Here is a 19,135-nt window from a genome sequence, read left to right as displayed (position 1 = left end):
GAGATCTCTGTTTCAAGAGAAACTCTTGCAAATAAAAGTGACGATGAAAATGCACAATCTAATTTAATAACATGTTGTTCAGTCAACATACACTTAAAAAAGCAATTATTAAAATTCTTGAAAAATATGAGAGGACGGGAGATTTTAATTTCACAGTGCTTTGCAGCTAGTTTTGTTTACAAGGTGCATAAACCAGTCATGTTTAGAGTTTATGCACAATGTATTTAATTAGAACAGGATCTGTGAACTGTTACCATAATTATTGGACTTAAAAATAGAGTTGTGAACTACATGGGCAGGTCCAAGAGAATTGTTGAAAACAAGATAAATAAAATGCCTTGTGCCTTATCTTCTTACTGTTGGATTACAAGAGCAATCTTTTGGTATGAATAACAAAAAATGATCTCCAGTATACACACGTGTAAAAATAGAACAGGTTAAGATTTTTATCAAGTCTTAATATGATACTCACATGCCATACTGTATGTTCTGTATGTTGAAAGCGTATTTAATCCCTGTAAAAAATCCTCCGCTTTAAGATTTATACAGACAGAATGTGAGACAGTAGTGTGTTTGCATATAAGGACAATAGAAGGGCGCGAGTGGGCACAATATATAGCCACAGATTTGCTTGTGGAAGGGTAAACTGAGGCGAAGACAAGTCCACGCAACTTGAAAATGTTATAGCTTGAGCAAAAGATTTGTGTTTATCCCCAAGCTTTATGAAACAGCTTTATGAAAGGAGACAGACTGGAGGGAAATACCAGAAAGAACTGGAGTTCCTGGTGAGACTGTGAGATCAGTCAGAGGCTGAGAGGCTAGCTTCTATCTAGCTTACAGCTAACATCTGTACAGTTGGCTGGTTGGTCCAGCATGGACAGAAAACAGTCCAAGTTAACCAAATCAAGGGAATCTTAGTCCAAGCATGTGTGCTTTAAGGTTTAGGTCCAAAGTTTCCCACAAGCGTGGAACCGTCCGCCACAACTCAGCAAGGAAACGTCCAGGTAACCAATAAAGAGGAACTATTACTAAAGTAGTACTAAAAACACTAACGTTGCGAGATATTCACTTGATTTGGCCAACACAGACACATTTTAGCTTCAGCTGATTTGTAGTCATACTAACAAAGGGATTGCTTTATGGTCAGTATGGACAGGAGGAATGGTACGTAATGTATTAAGATGGACTTGAACGAATCTAAAACTGTACTTTACCACCAACGTGTACACATGCATGATGCTGTCCGTGCAACCATGCAGAGAGTTGCACACCTCAGCACACAGTGAGGCAGGTGTGAATGAACTAACTAAACACCCATTCTCTTTCGCTCCATAACACAGTGAATAATTGAACTGACGTACCTACAGTGTATTAACATAGTCTAGCTTTAATATGCAGGGAGAGAAAACAGAGTAGAAAGAAGGACAGAGAGAAGGGGGGAAAAAGATGAAAAACATGAAGAGAGAGTGGAATGGGAACAGATGAGAGGGAAAGAATGGAAGGAAGAAAGTGGGAGAGATAGAAGTGGGGGAGTGATAGGGAAGCAGTGGAGCAAATCAAAGTAAAATTAAGTGCATTTACATATTTAGATGAGCGCTTCTAGTCAGCCTGTCTAATTATTTCATCTCCATTTTTCATTTGCACGCTGTTCAATCCAAAAGCAGCAGGCCGTGAGGAAAGTTTCTCTCTCTCCCTCCTCACCATTACTTTATCACATTCACACTTGTCCCTCTCTGACTCTCTACCCCTTGCAGCCGCCTTTCGTTATCCGGGTCATTACCATACACTTTTTGTCCGTTCGCACTTGTTCTCCCTATCTCCCTTACGCCCCCTGCTCCTGCTGTCTCTCGCCATGTTTTATGCATACGAGGATACTGCCCCACATGTGTCCAGAAATGTGTGTGTGCGTGTGCAAAGGTTCATTGCTAATGCCCTTTCTACCACCATGTTTTATGCATTGTGTTGTCCTGAGACGACTATGTGTATGTCAATGTCCAGTGTGTGTTAGTGTGGGTGCGTGCGTGTGCGTGCGTGTGTGTAGACCCACCCACTATTAAACCCCTCAAATTAGCATGAACCATGTCAGGAGCAGCCAAGCCACGTTAACCTTCTATCACTGATTTTCCCCTTTTCTTTATGCCTTTCTTCACACTCCATAAATCTGTCCTTCTCCTCGCTCACAATCTTTCCTTCCCACACTCCCTCTCTCCTCTCCTCTCCCTCCTTCCCCCTCTCCGCCTCACTGCTGCTCATCACTTTGTTTGCATCTCCTTTCGCTCTACATTACTTCCCCTTGCTCCTATAAATGTCCCCCTCCTTCTACACCCACACTCATCAGCACAATCAATTAGTGTGTATGTGCAAGCACGTGCGTATGTGTTTGATAGCGTATCCTTGCTTTGAGGCTTGTGTGTGTTTCTGTTTATGTGAACCTCTCTGCGTGTATGTGTGTTTAGGTTGAACTGTGTGTAGCAACCAATCTGTGCAGTTTCCTGCAAGTGTTTGTGTGCAGTTGCGTGTGCGTGAGTGTGCACGCACACGAGCGTGTCTGCTGGCATAAAAGGTTGTTATGTGCTTTAGGTGTTAATTGGCTGAGGAGCTTCGTTAATATTCTCCTTGCGAGCCTGCTCGTCAGGAACAGAGCCGGCAAACTGATGAGTGTGTGATTTTCCTCCAGAGAGAGAGAGAGAAAGAAAGAGAGGGAGAGAAAGGGAGAAAGAGTAACAAGAGTGACTTCAGTGCAAAGACCCTCTGTAAGGTCAGAGTGAGAGAAGAGTAGAGCAAGTAAAGGATCGGAAAAAAGCAATGGCGACAGAGAGGGCAAGCAGGGAGAGAGAGGAAGAGACAGACAAGATGGGAGGGGTCGGGAAAGCAACAGACAGAAAGAAAGAAAAAGAACGAGGGAGGGAGGGGAAAGAGAGATGTGATAAAAAGCCATAAAGGGTTCCATTGAGACATTGGGTGAAAGGAAAGATTATATCATGCGAGGGGGAAATTATCCCTTTGTTAGGCATTTGTGAATTGGCAGAATGGGGGCAAGGCGGTTTGCAGGGTCCCCCCCGGCGAGGTGGCACATAGCTGCTCAATTCTAATCACCCACACTATACGCCACGACAGCACACAGCTAACCTGGTCCAGTCCCCATACACACTGAAACATACAAACCATCCTCGTGCAGAGCACACAAAAATAAAACATCATACGCCGCGGTCTTGACAAGTTGATATGCACATCAATAGCACATCGCACACGTACCTGAAAAGTAAAGAGCAAGATAGTAATCTGCTTAGGCACATAGGGCCACGGTGACAGCCTCTCTGTAACACATACACACATCTGGGAACAAAGGAGAATTTCCCACGTGTAACACGCAAATGTTTGCACATGCACCGGGAACACAAAAAAGAGAGGCTGACACATGCACTGCAGCAGAGAAAACAGTGAGCAGAGAGTTGCAGCCTGTCACTGGGAGGTATGATGCCACATGGATAATGAGTGTTACTCCCAGCAGGTAGCTGTGTAGCATGTGGCTCACAGCGCACACAGAAGCACTCGTTAGGAAGCTCCGACAGTACGTTCTCAACTTGGCAGGTAACACTGTTTTCATTTATCTTACTGAATAAGGGATGACTGAGCTTAGCATTCTGTTGCATCCCAACGGGGGGGCCTTGCATGGTTATGCATAAAATATGCCTGTAATGCCTTCTCATACTTAAACTGTGTATCTTTCTATTAATGCATGTATGAAAACAGCAAGGTCCAAGAGCACATTTAAGTGGCATGTCTGCATTAAAATGCTTCCAGCCTTGCTGGCCTATACATGTTAACACCTTATATCCTGCAGTTCTCCAAGTTATCTAAGCAAATGAGACAATCTGCAGCTGCCCTCAAATCCCAGTGCATCTTCCTTGACTGATAGTGTTTCAGAAGTTATCCACACGTAACCTGTATGATTGCTGTTTTAACTGTTTGCAGCTGTACCTGTGTTTTTTTCCTGTTCAATCTAAAGGCGCTCTCCCCAAAATGTCATACGCTGTATAATTCCTGGCATTTCAGAGCTCCTGTCTGGGCCTCCTCAGTCATTCACACTGCAACCTTGTCTCCTACAAAATACATATACTAATTTGCTCTGCCAATTACGTTTTGTAGGGAAAGTAATTGCTGCCGGAATTAGGTTTACTGGCAAGGCTTTTTCAAGTTAAGAAAGTTTGACTTTGTTATATAGCACAGAAGTCACAAGGAGTAGGTTAGGATAGATAGTTTGCCGTTCAAAGCACAGGACGTTGACTGAGATTAGGGTTTGTGTGTTGTAAAATTGTTATGTTATTCATTTAGGCTACTAAAGTGTTCTTTTTAAGGTTAGGTAAGGATTGTGGGTTTTTTTAAGGAGTTGCATCCTTGACCATTAACACAGTAACAGTAACAACAGTAATCAGTAATTATTCTTCAGTTGCCTTAAATGGACATTGTAGGGAAAACAAAAGAAATGCATTGTCAGTGAAACAGTGAGTGTTTTTCAGGTATGTTTAGTGCGAACATTTGCATTTGCTGTTAAGAGTTTTCAGATGTGTTCAATATAATAATTCATGTTTGGATACTAGTTGCTGTATTTAATGATGTTAGTCCTCTGTGGTACCAAAATATACCCAAAGAATATAAATCTGATACTAAGCTTAGATAGAAAGAAGCATATTTGTACCAAATCGGTAAGCTGTCAGACATAATCTTTGTGTGAGCAATTTGCAGGACTCAGTGTTTGACCCGAGAGGCATTTTCTTACTTGTAATAAGATCTTGAGGGTCTTCAGGGTGAAACCACATGCATGTGAGAAAGGTTATGTCCTGTGTTTGTTAACTGGTCTATCTGATTAAGTGACTTCAACACAGTGAATTTAAAAAAGAAGAGCATTTCTACTGAAGTAATGAGCTTCAACTGGCTTATTCAACTACAGTAGCAGCAGCCATCAATAGCGTTCTCCATCTTCAGTTCTTGCAGGCTGTCACTTGAGAGTGTTTTGTTCGAAAATGCATGCTCAGTTCTTTGCCAGGCTCGAAAAGAATAAGCTAAAATTGTCTCCTTTAATGCACGGTTGATGCATGGTAAATGCATAATGGGATGAGACTAATAATAGGATTTTTACAATGGCTACCACAGTGCCTTTTTGTCTTTCCTTCCACCATGTAAAACCAGTGAAAAGACAGGGCCAAGTCTGCTGTCTGCCAGAAAGTGAGTTTAATCTCCTAGTTTAGAGTAGATACACAGGGAAATGTGAGGCAAAGTGGGGATATATGAAAAAACACACAGCCTGCTCATGCATTCACATCCAAACCATGTAATTTCAGACAGGCAGTGATTCAAATCCTAATATCTGTTTTGTATTCTTGTTAGCCTGCATGATGTGAGCCATATTGACTTTTATTTATTTGCCAGGCTCCACTATCAACAGACTGCGAAAAATAAAGAAAATCAAAACTTTGTAATCCTAACTTGTGTGAAGAAAGACAGGTGGTGCCACTCGAAATGTACCCAAATGATCAGGCTGTATTGATCCCTTTGCCCAGGAGCGTGAGGTGAGCAGGAAGTAGCCTGAGCCTTGCCTCCAGAAAATGCAGTCACTGATAGTGTCCATAGATTGAGGAGCTGTGACTTTTCTAATTAGAGAGTTCAGAGCAAACCCAGTTGGATTAGCTAGCACATGGCTGTAGGCTAGCTATTAACACTAAGTCAGCCAGACAAAGAAGAAATCAAAAAGATGGAGGAGAAGGAGAGCAGAGGGTCATGGAGGGGCTGAGCAGCACCTGGAGAATGTACTCAGACCTGGGTCAAAATCATTGTTTTTCTAAGAAAAATGCCCAATAATTGGGTATTTCTGATTGTTTTTCCTTGTAAAAGATAATGTATAAGGAATGGAATGGTTTGCAGTATCTTAGTAGTATTGTGCATTTTGTTTACACAGGAGCAAAACCGAGGAAAATTCACAATCAGGCCTGTTCAGATAATACTTTCCTGTGAGTGATTAAACTTTCTAGTAGTCTGGGACTTTGTGGCAGCATCATAAAACAAACTTGAAAACTTATCAAAAAAAGGCAAACTTGAAAATAACATTTGAATTGCATTCAGAATAGACACAATCTGTATTCATGAATATCTATATGTATGAGTTCAAATGCCTAAATTAATGTAACCACACTAATACTTGGTGGTTCAATTATGCTAAAATAATGTTCACTTGATTTATCTTTACCTTTCAGGAACACATGTCCTCCTTCACACTTTGCCAGTTAATAAACCCTCAAGATTCACGCCTACACAGACATATAGTACATGTACCCCCCACAACACGCTCACATACACATACACATACATACACACACATTCTCCCAACCCACTCGCCTGCACAACCACAAGGGAGACATAAGAAATAAATTCGACACTTCCGCTTACCCAAGAAGCGCCTTAAGGACAAAGAGAAATTTAATCTCGGATAAGCCCCCCGATAGAATCTCTGCATTAGCCCTCTGCTGCTGGTTCACAGCTATCCCATCAACCCTTACCTCCCACACCTTGGCCCGATTCCCTCGCATCTCTTCTCTTCTGTACTGCTTGTTTTTTATTTCCTCTTCCCTTCTCTCCTTCTGTGCCTCTCTCTGACTGTCTCACCACTTATTTCCAGTTTCCTTCTATCTTTTGTCCTTTCTCTTTAGCTTCACTCTTTTCCTCACCTCACTACTGCTCGCCCCCTTTTTAATCCCTCCATCCCTTTTGCCTCTCCCTTGTCTCCCACCTCATGCCTCCATCACCTCTTTTCATTCTTCCCACCAGCCCCATCTCTCCATCTATTCCCAGATGTGGTACATACTGTATATATCTATATTTCTGTTCCTCTCCCTTGTCGGAGCGCTTTAATACCATTGGTATTAAATGCTGGCACGACCTCCTCGGCATACTTAAGCAGGCAGGGATCCTTGTAAGGCTGTTTGAGTGCTTAATATTTTCAGCACGCCGCTGACTTAAGCCCCTTAAGTGCTTTGGCAACACTTATTCCACGGTGGCACCAATGAAGCCCATTAAAAATTTGATTTGGATGAGAGAGAGAGAGAGAGAGAGAGAGGAGAGAGAAGAGAGAGAGAGAGGAGAAGAGAAAGATGAGGAATGAGAGAGAGAGAAAGAGAGAGGATATGAGAGAAGAGGAAAAAAGAGGAAGGGGGGATAGGGGACACAATTTGCCAATACCCCCCTTCCTTCGGCACACACTGCGACAAAAACAAATACACCCATCAGGGGGTTGCCACACAGGGACTTTGTAGACACAAATACACACACTCACCAGTAGTGCAATGTTTGCAATGTGTTCTTCTTTTTGTCTGTAATTATGTCCTTTGTTGCTCTATAAAACACTTTGTGATGACCCTATTTTGTTAAAAGCACTTGATAAATAAATGTAACTTTATTTGACTTGATAATAGGGAACAGCATGATTCAAATTGAATGCATAAAGATGTTTGTAAATACAGCTTGTGGCAGATTAGAACTCATAGTTTATGATCAGTTGATTAAGAACAAGTAGAGGTGCTATTATAATAGCAAAACTGTGCTGCCTTTTGCATTTTACAGGACAATGAAAGTCATAGACGCAGAGTCTAATGTAGTTAGCTTCCACCACTGGCTTTGTATTGCCAGTTTTATTGCTAATAGCAGTAATGATAGTACATGTGGCAATGAGCATGAACAGAGGAACTGCATAATGCACGGTGTGTTGATGCAAAATATACTGACAGGTTGGACTAGCTGTTAGCAATGATTTCTGTGATACCTTTTTATTGAGCCAGCTTCACATCAGCATAACTCATAACACAGTCATAGTCACGTTCATTTCTGCTTTGTTCACATCCGCTTCAAATTACAAAGACCACACACAAACATGTACATAGTTCTTGTCAGCAGACAGCCGTGCGCGTCCCTGCAGCCATAAAAACGGCCATTTAACATAAAGAGGCACTATGATGCCTCTGTGTGTGCCTGCATGGATAAATTAATGGGTAGTAGATAGTGAAAGGACCAACAGACAGCCAAATGTACACTCTGCTTCAGTCAACACTGGACAGACAAGCACATTCAGACACACACACCGCCACTGTTTGTTGACCTGAAAGACAACCATTGTCACTGCTTCTATCCACACACACTCATCTCTAACCTTCACAAAATAGTATGCAAAATATGCAGACACTGATCCCACACTGACACACACACACATTCTAAGCAAGGGGAGGGTGGCCAGGGTTATATAAACAAGTGGAAGACAGAAAACGGATAGACAGATGGTTGGTGATCAACAACGATACTACATTGGGATTATAGCAATTTTCATAGACCAACAGGAAAAAAGTGAAGCGAAAGGAGGACACATGTGCAGGAACTAACTAGCTTCTACGGATTGACTGGAGGATTGAAGGAAGAGGGGAGAGAAAGCAGGCAGAACGGATAAACTAAACACAATTTGAGGAGATCAATTTGAACAAGTGAATAGACTTTGTCACTGTCTGACTGCTGCCAGGCCCCAGACCTGCCAGACCAGCGCTGTTGGTGCACACCAACACTGAGTAATTTTCTCAGCGTCAGCCAGTTGACCGGTGAAGTCAGCACCGTAGGGAAGATTGGCGATGATCCGCTTTCGGCTTTGCCAGAAGTGTCAGGGCCATCGCCGTTAGAGCTCATTGTGTTTGCAGTGGCACAGAGAGTGAGAGAGAGTGGGCAGTGTGTAGTAATCTAAGGATGACACCCGCACTTTACTCCATCAGATAGTGCTCAGTGAGGTGTGTGGTGCGGCTCGTCACGCTTTGTGTCTGCACTGCAAACACACATACTTACACATACAAACACGCGAGAGCTACACACTCCCAGAGACTGACGATGCATTAGGTCCTGACAATCAGCGGAACTCTGTCCGGGCTTTAAACACAGCAGGCTTTCAGATCAGTGTGTATGAGTGAGTGTGTATCTGGTGGGCACCCAGGCACTGACTGCACCCAGTGGAGCATGTTGGAAAGGAAGACTTAGGCAGGTCGATACTGCACGATTATACTGTCTTGATAGCCTGTGATTATTCTGAGGAGTCTAAAATTACCACGTAAAATCACTGTCCATTTACGCTACAGTGTATACATGATAGCGTATCAAAAGAGTTCTAGCATTCAAGCGAATAATAGATACCTTGTGAGAATAATGTGCAAGTCTCTTGGGTAAAATAGTAGACCAAAAACTGTAATATCTGAAACTAAAGCGTCTGGCTGCAGTTTGCTCAGTCTCCTGCAAGTTGGTTATTCTACACAGGGCAAGCACTTCCACTCTCTGTCTTTATAGAGCGGCACTCAAGCTCAATGGATTTTATTTAACCTTAGCTATCTCCAGATGAGTTGCAAGATAGTGTCTCCATCTCCCCAGAGGCCTGGTCGGTTCGGTTATAGCTCAAAGGAACATTGACTTCTGTCTGCTGATTTGTCGGGTGAGAAGTGCAGGAAACCTTGTTTGACTCATTAAAATACAATCTGTTCATGAGCATTGTTGCCCTAGATTTCGCTGTCCTCGAGGGCATGGAAATGTAGGTAGCTCTATTTCAAAAGTTTGCATTCAGTCAACATCAGTAGAGATAAACTTAACTTGCTTTGGAAGACAGTCTCTCTGCCTGTATCTGAATGAAATATAGTTTTATTGATGTTTTCTGTTCCTTGGAGCAGTGCGGTTTGACCTGCAAGAGACAAGCAGTCTGTTGTTGTGGTTAATTGTGTGGCTGATTGTTAAGGCGCCTGGTGCTCAGAACTAGCTTAGCTCTGAGTTTGACAGTGCAGTGTACAGTCGATGAGGTGCTAATTAAGTTGTCCCTTGTTTGGTTAATTGCATAGCTGCCATTAGGAAATACTCTTACTGGTAAAGAACACAGTATTGCAGGTTTGCTTTGGTCACTTTTGGTATTGGTTTTTCTGGTTTATTGATCTGAGAGTCTTGGGCTTTGGTCTCATGAGGCTCAGAGCACTGTAGCAGAAAATAGCTAGCCTAGAAGTGTTTGCTTTGTTGTTGGTTTGCTTAGATGGGACTGAGCTCCTGTACTGCTTTGTAGCAGCAAAGCTTCTGTACTGTATGGATTTAAGACGCATGTCGTAAGTTCTTTCTAAGCAACACAAGGTGCTAAAGTCAACAGTGGAACTTTTTGTTGCCCTAAGCTCATCTCTGTGTGCATTGTGATATTGTGTATAAATCGCTAGCTCTGTTAGCGCCCTGAGCTCTGGCCAAACTTCTGTGTATTGCGTGCAAGCCCGGGACACAATTCAGTTCTATGTGACTTAGCAATTAAGCAGTTTCTTTGCATGTGTTGTGATACAGTGTAGCACATAAGAGTCCTTTCTTTAAATGTTGTCCTCAAACAACAACTTCTGTCTGATTGCACTGAAGTAAAGCTGGGGAGTTAGTGTGTGCACGTGTCTGCAGCATTGCAGTTGTGTGAGTGTGAGTGTGTGTGTGTGTGTGTGTGCACTAGTTTGTCTGTAGCAGTGCAGACAGGGTCACAGAGGAGCCATTGATCAAACGTACACATCCACACGCACACACATTCACACATATACACACACAGCTCCTCAATACACAATGAGGCCTGTTCGGAGCTCTGTCCTCTGCCGCCTCCTCCCTGCCCCCTTCTCTCTGGTCCTGCGCAGCCTGGTCCTGGTCCTGCTCTGTATCACTCGTAAGTCATGCACGCATGAACACTCACGTGTCTACACACACGCAGGCACACACACACAGATAAAATGAGACATGACTTTTCTAGAGGGAAACTCAGGTGTTATTAGACACCAAATAAGTCAGGGAAACAAGCACATAAAGTTTACATGTACACACTCATTTCATATTATAGTCAGGATGTGGCAATTTAACGTAAACTCAAGCTCCTTGTTCTTTTAATTTAAACTCCCTGCAGATCTAGGCTACCTCTAAATGATGCAATTTAATGCCTGCGTTATACAAAAAAGAGAACACAATAGTGAATATGATACTAATTGGTGTAAATTGATACAGAATGAGTTTCAGTGCAGCACCCAGCACATGGCCAAGGGAGGAATAGCTTGCGATGGAATCATGAAAAAAGAACTTCAGATGAATTGTTCAAAATGCTGGTAATTAAGTTAGAATTGGTAATTAAGATTAAGACTAGAGAGAATGTGAAGACAGGAGCATGCCCAGGAGGTGAAAGTATGGAGGAATGAGAGACTGGAAGAGAGAGAGTGGACGGATGGACCAAAAGACTTAAAGGGAAACGGTCACAAATGAAAACAGAAAGAAAGAAAGAAATATAAGACGGGCTGAAGCCTTTTTCTCAGCTTCCCTCTGAAGAACCTAATAAAAGAAAGTTGGATCCCAGAGTGGAAGAGATATGGTGAGCCAAATCAAGAGGTTGTCGAATAGAAAGAGAATAGGGGGAAGGGGGTGCAGTACAAGAGGCCAGTATATATTGAGAGAAAGAAACAGACTGACATAAGGACCAGGCCAAATAGAAATGAGTACTGTATGTGAGGAAGCAGCACAGGCATAAAAGGAGAAATAGCGAGACAGAGACGGAGAACAACACAGTCTGTGTGTGTGTGTGTGTGCAAGAAAGACAGAGATGCAGGGGAGGGGTACAAAGATAAAACACGAGACAAGGCCTCAAAAAAAAGAAGAGCTGCATGAGGTCGAGATTTGAAGCCAAGAGTCGTAAGAGTGATTGAACACGAGGCAAAGATGGTGATAAAAAACAGTATATGAAGTGGAGTGGGATCAGTGGCAGCCTTGCTAGGTGCTATTAATACCTCCTGTCATCATTATTATGCATTTAATACAGTGAGATGTTCTTTCCCTGCTGCTCCTTCGTAAACAAGTGTTGTGCTGCTGTGCACAGTACCTTCTCCACTCTGCCAACCAAAATCTCACTTCAGGGCTGTTTTTTTTTTTGCATATTAGATCAACAGAAGGACATTGTGTTTTGTGGTATGTTGAGAGGGATACTGGGCAGGGGTGACAATAGGGGAGTGAGGGATACAGAAAAAGGAGGAGTTTGGGTCTTGGCAGTTGGTGTGGTTGTGCAATTCATGCCAGTAGGGCAGTTTTGTGTTGGGCCTTGAATGTGCACACACATACTCTCTCATACACCATTTCACACAAGCACACTCTTGCTTTTAGACCCGTACATTTCCTCTCTCCCGCATACACATTCATCAGCATCACCCACCACAGTTACACACCAAAGGGAAGGCAGCCATGGGGTGGATTTTGAAGGGGTGTTAAGACCAGTGCTTTTGGCTGTGGTGAATCTCCAGTGTGGTAGCCGTCGCGTAATAGCCCTGTAAATTTCCTTTAAGCCGCTGTTGGGTTGTGTGTGCTGGCCATTGTCGCGGGGTTGTTGGGGCTGTGACAGACTCAGGCCATAAAACTCTGCACAGTAGATAGAGCTAACCAGCTTTAACTGTCAGAAAGAGAGGAGAAAGGAAAGAGAGGGAGATGGTGGTTTGTGAAGGGTAAGAAGAGGTGAATGAGAGAGCAGAGAGAGTAATGGGATGGGTGGACAAGAGGAGAGGAGAGCGCTCGGGGAGATGCAATGCAGCAGGAGAGAGAGGAAGAGGGAATGGGGCAAGAGAGGGACGAGGTGATTGAAATACACCAAAGGGCTGGAGAGACATAAAGATGCGAAGGTCAAAAGGAGAGATGCGGGGAGGGGAGAGGGGAGGATGGGAGGAGGTAAAAGGAAAAAGAAGGGTGGAGGTGATGAGAGGAAGAAGACAACAGATTTCAATTCTGAGGATGGGGGAAGTGTGACTGGGGAGGAGAGTCGGAGTTAAAAACAGACAAGAAATATATAATGAAAAGTAAATGTTTCTAATGATAGGTCAAGAGTGAACAGAGACAATTTTATGCCGATTTTGCTGATTAGCAGTGCAGTCCTCACAAAATACCAGTGGGTGATGAGAGAGAGTCGGATGAGAGAGGGTCTGAAGTTCCTGCCAAAGAGAGAGAGAGAGAGAGAGAGATTAAGAAAGACGAGAAGGACAGAAAAGTAGAGAGAGAGCCGAGCTGTACGACTGGCAATTAAAAGAAGCGAATGTAGAGAAGATGAAAGAGGGAGGAAAAACTGCGATATTCAGTCTCCCACTCTATTCATTTGTTTTGTCCTCTTGTCCCATTCCATGCTCTCACTTTTTTCTGTCTTTCCTTTGCTCCCTCTCTTCCGCTCTCCCGGCACACTATAAAAACAGCGCGATTATGCCGCAGACTTGAGCTGCAGAACAAATCACATTTAGCGAAGGAGAGTGTGGAGATGGAACCAGCAGAGAGGCAGGAAAAGATTCCCACTGAGTCACAAAAAGAGAAAGAATGAGAGAGAGAGATTGCAAGAGGAATAAAAGCCTATTGCAGCTTGGAAGGAAACTATTGAATGGGGGGGGGTTTATCTACATGAAGGAGGAAAAAGAAGGAGTGAAGAGACAGCAGCTAACGGGAGTGAGAAAGAAAGAGTTGCAACAATTCTCCTGAGGCCCAAAAAGAGAAGAGGGGGGGTTTTTAGGACAGTGCTGACGAGGAAGATGAATGAGGAACGATGCAATAAAAGATAAGGGAGAAGAGAAGGAAGAAGAAGACAGGAAGAAAGGTACTGGTGGAAGGCAGGAGGAATCAAGGATTAGATCAGGCAGAAGGTGGGGAGGAGAGGGATGGAGAGACTGACTGAGGGTTTAAATAAAAGGAGAAAGAAAGAGATGGCGAGAATTAGATTAGACATGAAGGCAGCGGGAGGAGAGAATTATGAGATGTGGACTAAGTGGAAGTGGGGGGGGTCGCTCCAAAAATGAGAAGAAAGGCTGAGTGGAGGAGAGGGAAGAAAAGGAGGACAGGAGAAAACGACAGAATGAAGGTAATGAGAGAGACGAGAGCGAGATTTGTAAAGGATTATGTATTATTTATAGAGGGAGCATCTTTTTTCTTTGCACTGGATTTGATTGGCAGAATTCTGGCTCCCTGAGAGAGATGGAGTGATAATTTTAGACTGGGAAAAGAAAGGGGGGGTGGTGGTGGTGGTGGGGTGGTGGGTCTGTAGAGGGAGGTATGGAGGAGAAGAACCTCAAAGTCAGCTATTTCATAGAGTCAGTATACTGCAAAACTCTGTGATTAACCTGGAGCAAGTATGCGTACACATATACACACATACGCACTCACACACATAAACATTGCAAACTCAATTTGCATACACGCTGTGGAACCCGGCTCGCATCGCAGACTCCGGGGATAACGGGAAAAATGTACATCCAGATGGGAAGAGATGGAGAACTTGCCAACGGACGACCCCATAAGAGTGGAAACTATGAGCTGCTGTTATTGTTTTAATTAAAGCAGTAATAACATAAGGGGTTGTGCATTGTAGTCTCCTGCATCGATTCCCTTGTAAGTCTGTGGCCAGCATGCAAAGAAAACACAAGCTCTTGGCCCACTTCCAATTGAAAGATAATGAGAGATAATGAATAGGGAGACAGTGACTGCACTACTTCAAGGATACATTGAGGCTTGTTTGGGGCAAATGGAGACAGCTCATCTCTTGTGTGGCTTGTCTTTTTGTCCTATCTTTTCCTCTCTTCACTCTCAGAGACACGGAGAGAGAGAAATAAGGGGAGAGTGAAATCGAGGGAGAGAGGCGCAGCGAGGCGGTAATTCAGCCGGCTAACCCTGCACCAGTGAGGCAGTTTCTAGAATTTACCGTGACCATGGGTGAGCCAGCAGTCCACCTGGCTGCCTCCCAAATCCCCCTCTTTTAACTCTCCACACCTCCCTTCATCCCCTCCCCTCTGTCCCTCTATCCCCTTCCTCCCTCGGCTTATAACTCAACCCCATTGCGGGACCATTAGGACGGGCCCCTGAACAGCCTTGTCTTATGAATTTGCACGCCTATTATTTATTTATTTGTTTATGTATTTTGAAATGATGGCCCTTCTCGGATCTCTATTGCCGTAGTAAATAAAGGCTCCTTTTTTCTGGGGGCCGTGACAGCAGGGGTAGAGGCATTTCAAATGATAAGAAGCACCAATTCACTGCTATGAAATACTGCCCCCGCTTGGCTGGAGAGGGAAGTGATTGTTTTTGTTCCCCCTCCTGTTTTATTTATCCGTTGATCATAGCCGTCACTGCACTACCATGGTATCGATTGCTCTTAGCATTTTCTCTTAATATGATTCGACGCTTGTGGAGTGTTTTATTATGGGCACAGATTTTAATGGGGGCCAGATTAATACCACTGTCACAGATGTTGATTCCCTCCCCCTCCTTCTCATTCCCTCTCTGCACTGTACCATGCTGGTGATCAGAAGCACAGGCTCATGGCCTTGATGTGAAGCCTATAAAAACCTACAGTCAAACTAAAGTGCTGTACCCAGCTGCGTTATGAGCGGGAGCAGAAGAATATGCGTCATCTCTCATATATTTTGTCCAGCCCCTGCCAGCTGCATTATTATACCCAAACCATCACTTCCTAACTCCCTGCTATCATTTCCTGGTTAGAGCCCTCATTCCCCCACCGTCTCCCCATCCCTCTGTTCTCTTTGCCCAGATTGATCACCCACCAGCAGCCAGCAGGTGTTTCTGGGTGGCATCTCTCAGCAGGCGACAGCGGATGCCAGCCATTCCACTCGCAACAGCGATTAACAAATTTTTATTTTTATTTTTCTTTGTCGCTTTTCTTTGCACTTTACTGCTATGCCACTGCAGATTTCCTTTGAAGGGGTGACAGCTGTCAGGAGAAGTGGGTGTACAAATGGACAGCTAATTAGTTTTTCTGGCCTCCTCCCAGAAGCAAACTTTTGACCGCTTTCTTGTCTGAAGTCACTCTCCCACTTGAAGCCCTCTTTCTCTGTTGGTTCTGATGGGTCACTAATCACAGACAGACGCTACATTGACTTTGTCAGGATGCACAGCGGCACCATTACAATTAACACTGTTTAAAACAATGGCGGCCTAGCCCGGTTACCACGGTGATGAGTAATAACAGCCATTAGAAAAATAATTGGGATGGCGGTGGCAGGCCCTGATGGCCCCCGATATGAATCACAATATTGATGCAGAGAATGGGAGCAATAATGACTACAATTAGTGGTAATTGTCAAGATTTTTTTTCTCTGTTCCATAGAGTATTAGAGTCCCCTTTGTCTTTATCCCCCCTTGGTTTCTTTCTGTCTTCAGTTCAATATCCACTGTGTCTCTGTGTTTCCCCTGATGTGATGAATATGTAGGCTTTGAGTATTTCATTAAAAGAGATTAAAATCGAGGGGAGAATTAAATTTGGATGAAGTTGGCGGGATCAGATGATGTCAAAGTAGCTTAATTGCAATATGTCAACGCCATGCACATGCCCACCTATTGTGCATGTGAGCTCATACACACACACTCACTCACTCACACAAACACACACACACACACACACACACACACACTAAAACTTAGGACACGCTTGGTTGAAGATATAGACATTTATTTTGGCCCACAGCAGTCAAGTCAGCAACTCCTGCTATGGCAGCCACCATCTGTTTGTCTCACAACATTTCCTGCCTTCTGAAGGTGTTTTACAGAACTCAGAGACACTGCTAGAACCAGTAGTGAAATATATACAAACCCACCATCTTTATCAGCACACCTTATTGCCTGCTTCATCATCATGTTTCGATATTGATGTCATTCTTTCTCTAAATCCTCCCCACGGCAAACACTTTGCCAGGGAGAGAGGGAATGTAAATGGGGATGCAAATTGGTAAATACTAGTTTGGGGAAGACAGCAAGCTGGTACTCTCTTCAAGGCAATCACACCCCACTCCTGGCTGAAGCCTTATGGCTAATTGCGCATAAATCATTTGGATTCAAACAGCGGAGCTCGGTGTCCATTGTGCTCAGCGGGAGGTGTGACTCAGCTGAGCCGTGTCAACAGTCTGACCCGCAAACACGGAGGGCGCTCCAATCAGAGCATAATCAACCTCCTCATTACTGACTCTTGGGCTGTCAGCAACATCAAAGAGGCTCCCTGCTGCTTCACAGCCCCGTTGTCTAAAAATATTGGGTTTAGGGGCCAGACAAGTTTGTTTGGAAGATAATATGCAAAAGTTTCTGTGAATGTGCGCGTGACTCTGCATGCATGCATATGTTGTGTATATGTGTGTGTGTGTGTGTGTGTGTGTATGTATGCATTCAAATTTGTGAGTGTGTACTCGCAGGGGCACATGCACGCACATAAATACTTATACAGGTGTCTGTGTCCATGGGCATTTTCATTCACAAGAGCCAAAGCTGGTGCATGATCGCCCCCCAGCACTTTCCAAATACCTATAATAAGGACCATTACATCGGGATAATGGAGTGTAATCAATTGGTTTAGCTTGCACCTGAAAATAGCATTAAGAATGTGTTGCTGTAGCATTCGAGGCTGCCACCACGATCTCACTGCTTTGCACTTTGGCCATCTTTTTCACACTGAGTCAATTACAGATTCATACCATAAGTCTGCAGTTTAAACTATTAATATATGCACAGGTGGTGGCAGGGCCACAGTCCAGCATGTGATCTGCCCATGTGCCTTTGTGTGAGTGTGTTGGTCCATATGTGGCCATGGCTGTGTTAATGTGTGTCCTTGTGTGTATTTGTGCTGTTGTGTTTAAGACCGACTGCCACTTAGAGATTTAATAAGGCATTATGTATTCAAATGTGTGTGTTGATGCATTCTGTTAAACTAGCCAGAGGCAATAGGGCTGTTTGTATGTGTGTGTTTGTGCACGTAAAAAGATGAATGGCAGTAATTATAATTATCCCTATTATAATCATAAGAACACATTGTTCATAAGGACCCTCTTTTACTTGTTGAGTTCTTCACTGTCCTTTCTCTCACTCTCAATCTCTTTATCTCATTCACTCAGCCTCCTCCTTTCTTTACTCCACCTCTCAATTTCTCCCTTGTTGTGTCCATATGATGAATAGCGAGTAAATGAAGGATGCTTTAAGTACCTTATTCTGAAAGGTTCTATCTCAAGTGAGGTGCAAATTGAACATCTCTCTTTCTCTGCATCTGTTCCTTCTATTTGTCCTTCTCCTCTTCTCTCCCTCTTTTTCTCCCCCTCCTCCCACCTTCTGTATCACTATATTAACGTTCATCTTTCTCTCCCTCAGCCCATTGTCAGGCGGTGCAGGCGGAAAATGTGACAGTCTTGGAGGGAGGTACAGCCCAGATCTCCTGCCGCCTGCAGAACTACGATGGATCAATCGTGGTCATCCAGAATCCCCGCCGACAGACCCTCTTTTTCAATGGCACGCGAGGTGTGTGTGCAGACAGACTTAATCTATCTGTGTCTATGTGTTTGGCCTCAGTGACATTTGAAACCAGCCTTTTAAACACATTAGCAATGACTCACCAACACTTGCACTTTACATTTTTCTTATTGCATATGTCCTCACTTTGCCTTTGTAACGATTCCACATTAAAAAGTCAGATAACCCCAGAGTTAATTTAGGAGATGGTGTTATTCTCTGCCCTAACAGTGTGACTGCTTTAACTGTTTTAAAAGCATAGTTTGAAGCTTTCTGCATAATCCACTGTTAACCCTTATGATGAGATCAGAGCGTATTACAGCTCCTCATTAGAGCGTGGCCTTGGCAATCACATGTTTTTTTAAAGGCGGCTTTATGGCAAATTATCATTGTAACCAATATTATAATAAATACAGATTTCATTGAAGGCCTCAGGGCAGGCACACAAAAATGTTTTCTCTTAACCAATTAAGGGCAAAAGCTGCCACCTTAGCCAGATTTTCTGCTACTGCTCCTAGGAAACCTCTGAGCAAAAGAACAATGATCAAGGATATTAAACATTGCCTTTCAAATTTGTGTGCGGTAGCTTAATTGGAGCAATTTTTTTTATTATGTTTTGTGGTGTAGCAATAGTTATAAATGCAGTTCAGTCAGCCAACTCACGTTTGGAATGTTTATTAAGCAGTACAGTATATTTAGATTTTGGCGTCTAGGCTCCGACCTCATCACTCCCCGCAGATATGTTTACATAGAGATATTGGGGAGTGATGCGCAAATACCTTAA

General features: G+C 43.5%; 1 protein-coding gene across 3 annotated transcripts in view; it reads left to right on the top strand.

Annotated features, from left to right (window-relative positions):
- cadm4 (cell adhesion molecule 4) overlaps window positions 1-19,135 on the top strand; it is a 125,024-nt gene that overhangs the window by 77,987 nt on the left and 27,902 nt on the right. For 2 of the 3 annotated variants that reach the window (XM_035672414.1, XM_035672412.1), the window contains exons 1-2: window positions 8,322-10,738; window positions 18,214-18,360. In XM_035672414.1, coding sequence (XP_035528307.1) covers window positions 10,642-10,738; window positions 18,214-18,360 — 244 coding nt within the window. In that variant the 5' untranslated portion in view covers window positions 8,322-10,641. Of the gene's footprint in view, window positions 1-8,321; window positions 10,739-18,213; window positions 18,361-19,135 lie in introns of those variants that run through there. The other variant, XM_035672413.1, reaches the window with a different exon arrangement.

The sequence above is a fragment of the Morone saxatilis genome, unplaced genomic scaffold, assembly GCF_004916995.1.
Source record: "Morone saxatilis isolate NCDOM2014 unplaced genomic scaffold, NCSU_SB_2.0 Contig24, whole genome shotgun sequence".
NCBI lineage: Eukaryota > Metazoa > Chordata > Actinopteri > Moronidae > Morone > Morone saxatilis.
The sequence above is the reverse complement of the archived record's forward strand: the minus strand, read 5'-3'. Positions and strand labels throughout refer to the sequence as shown.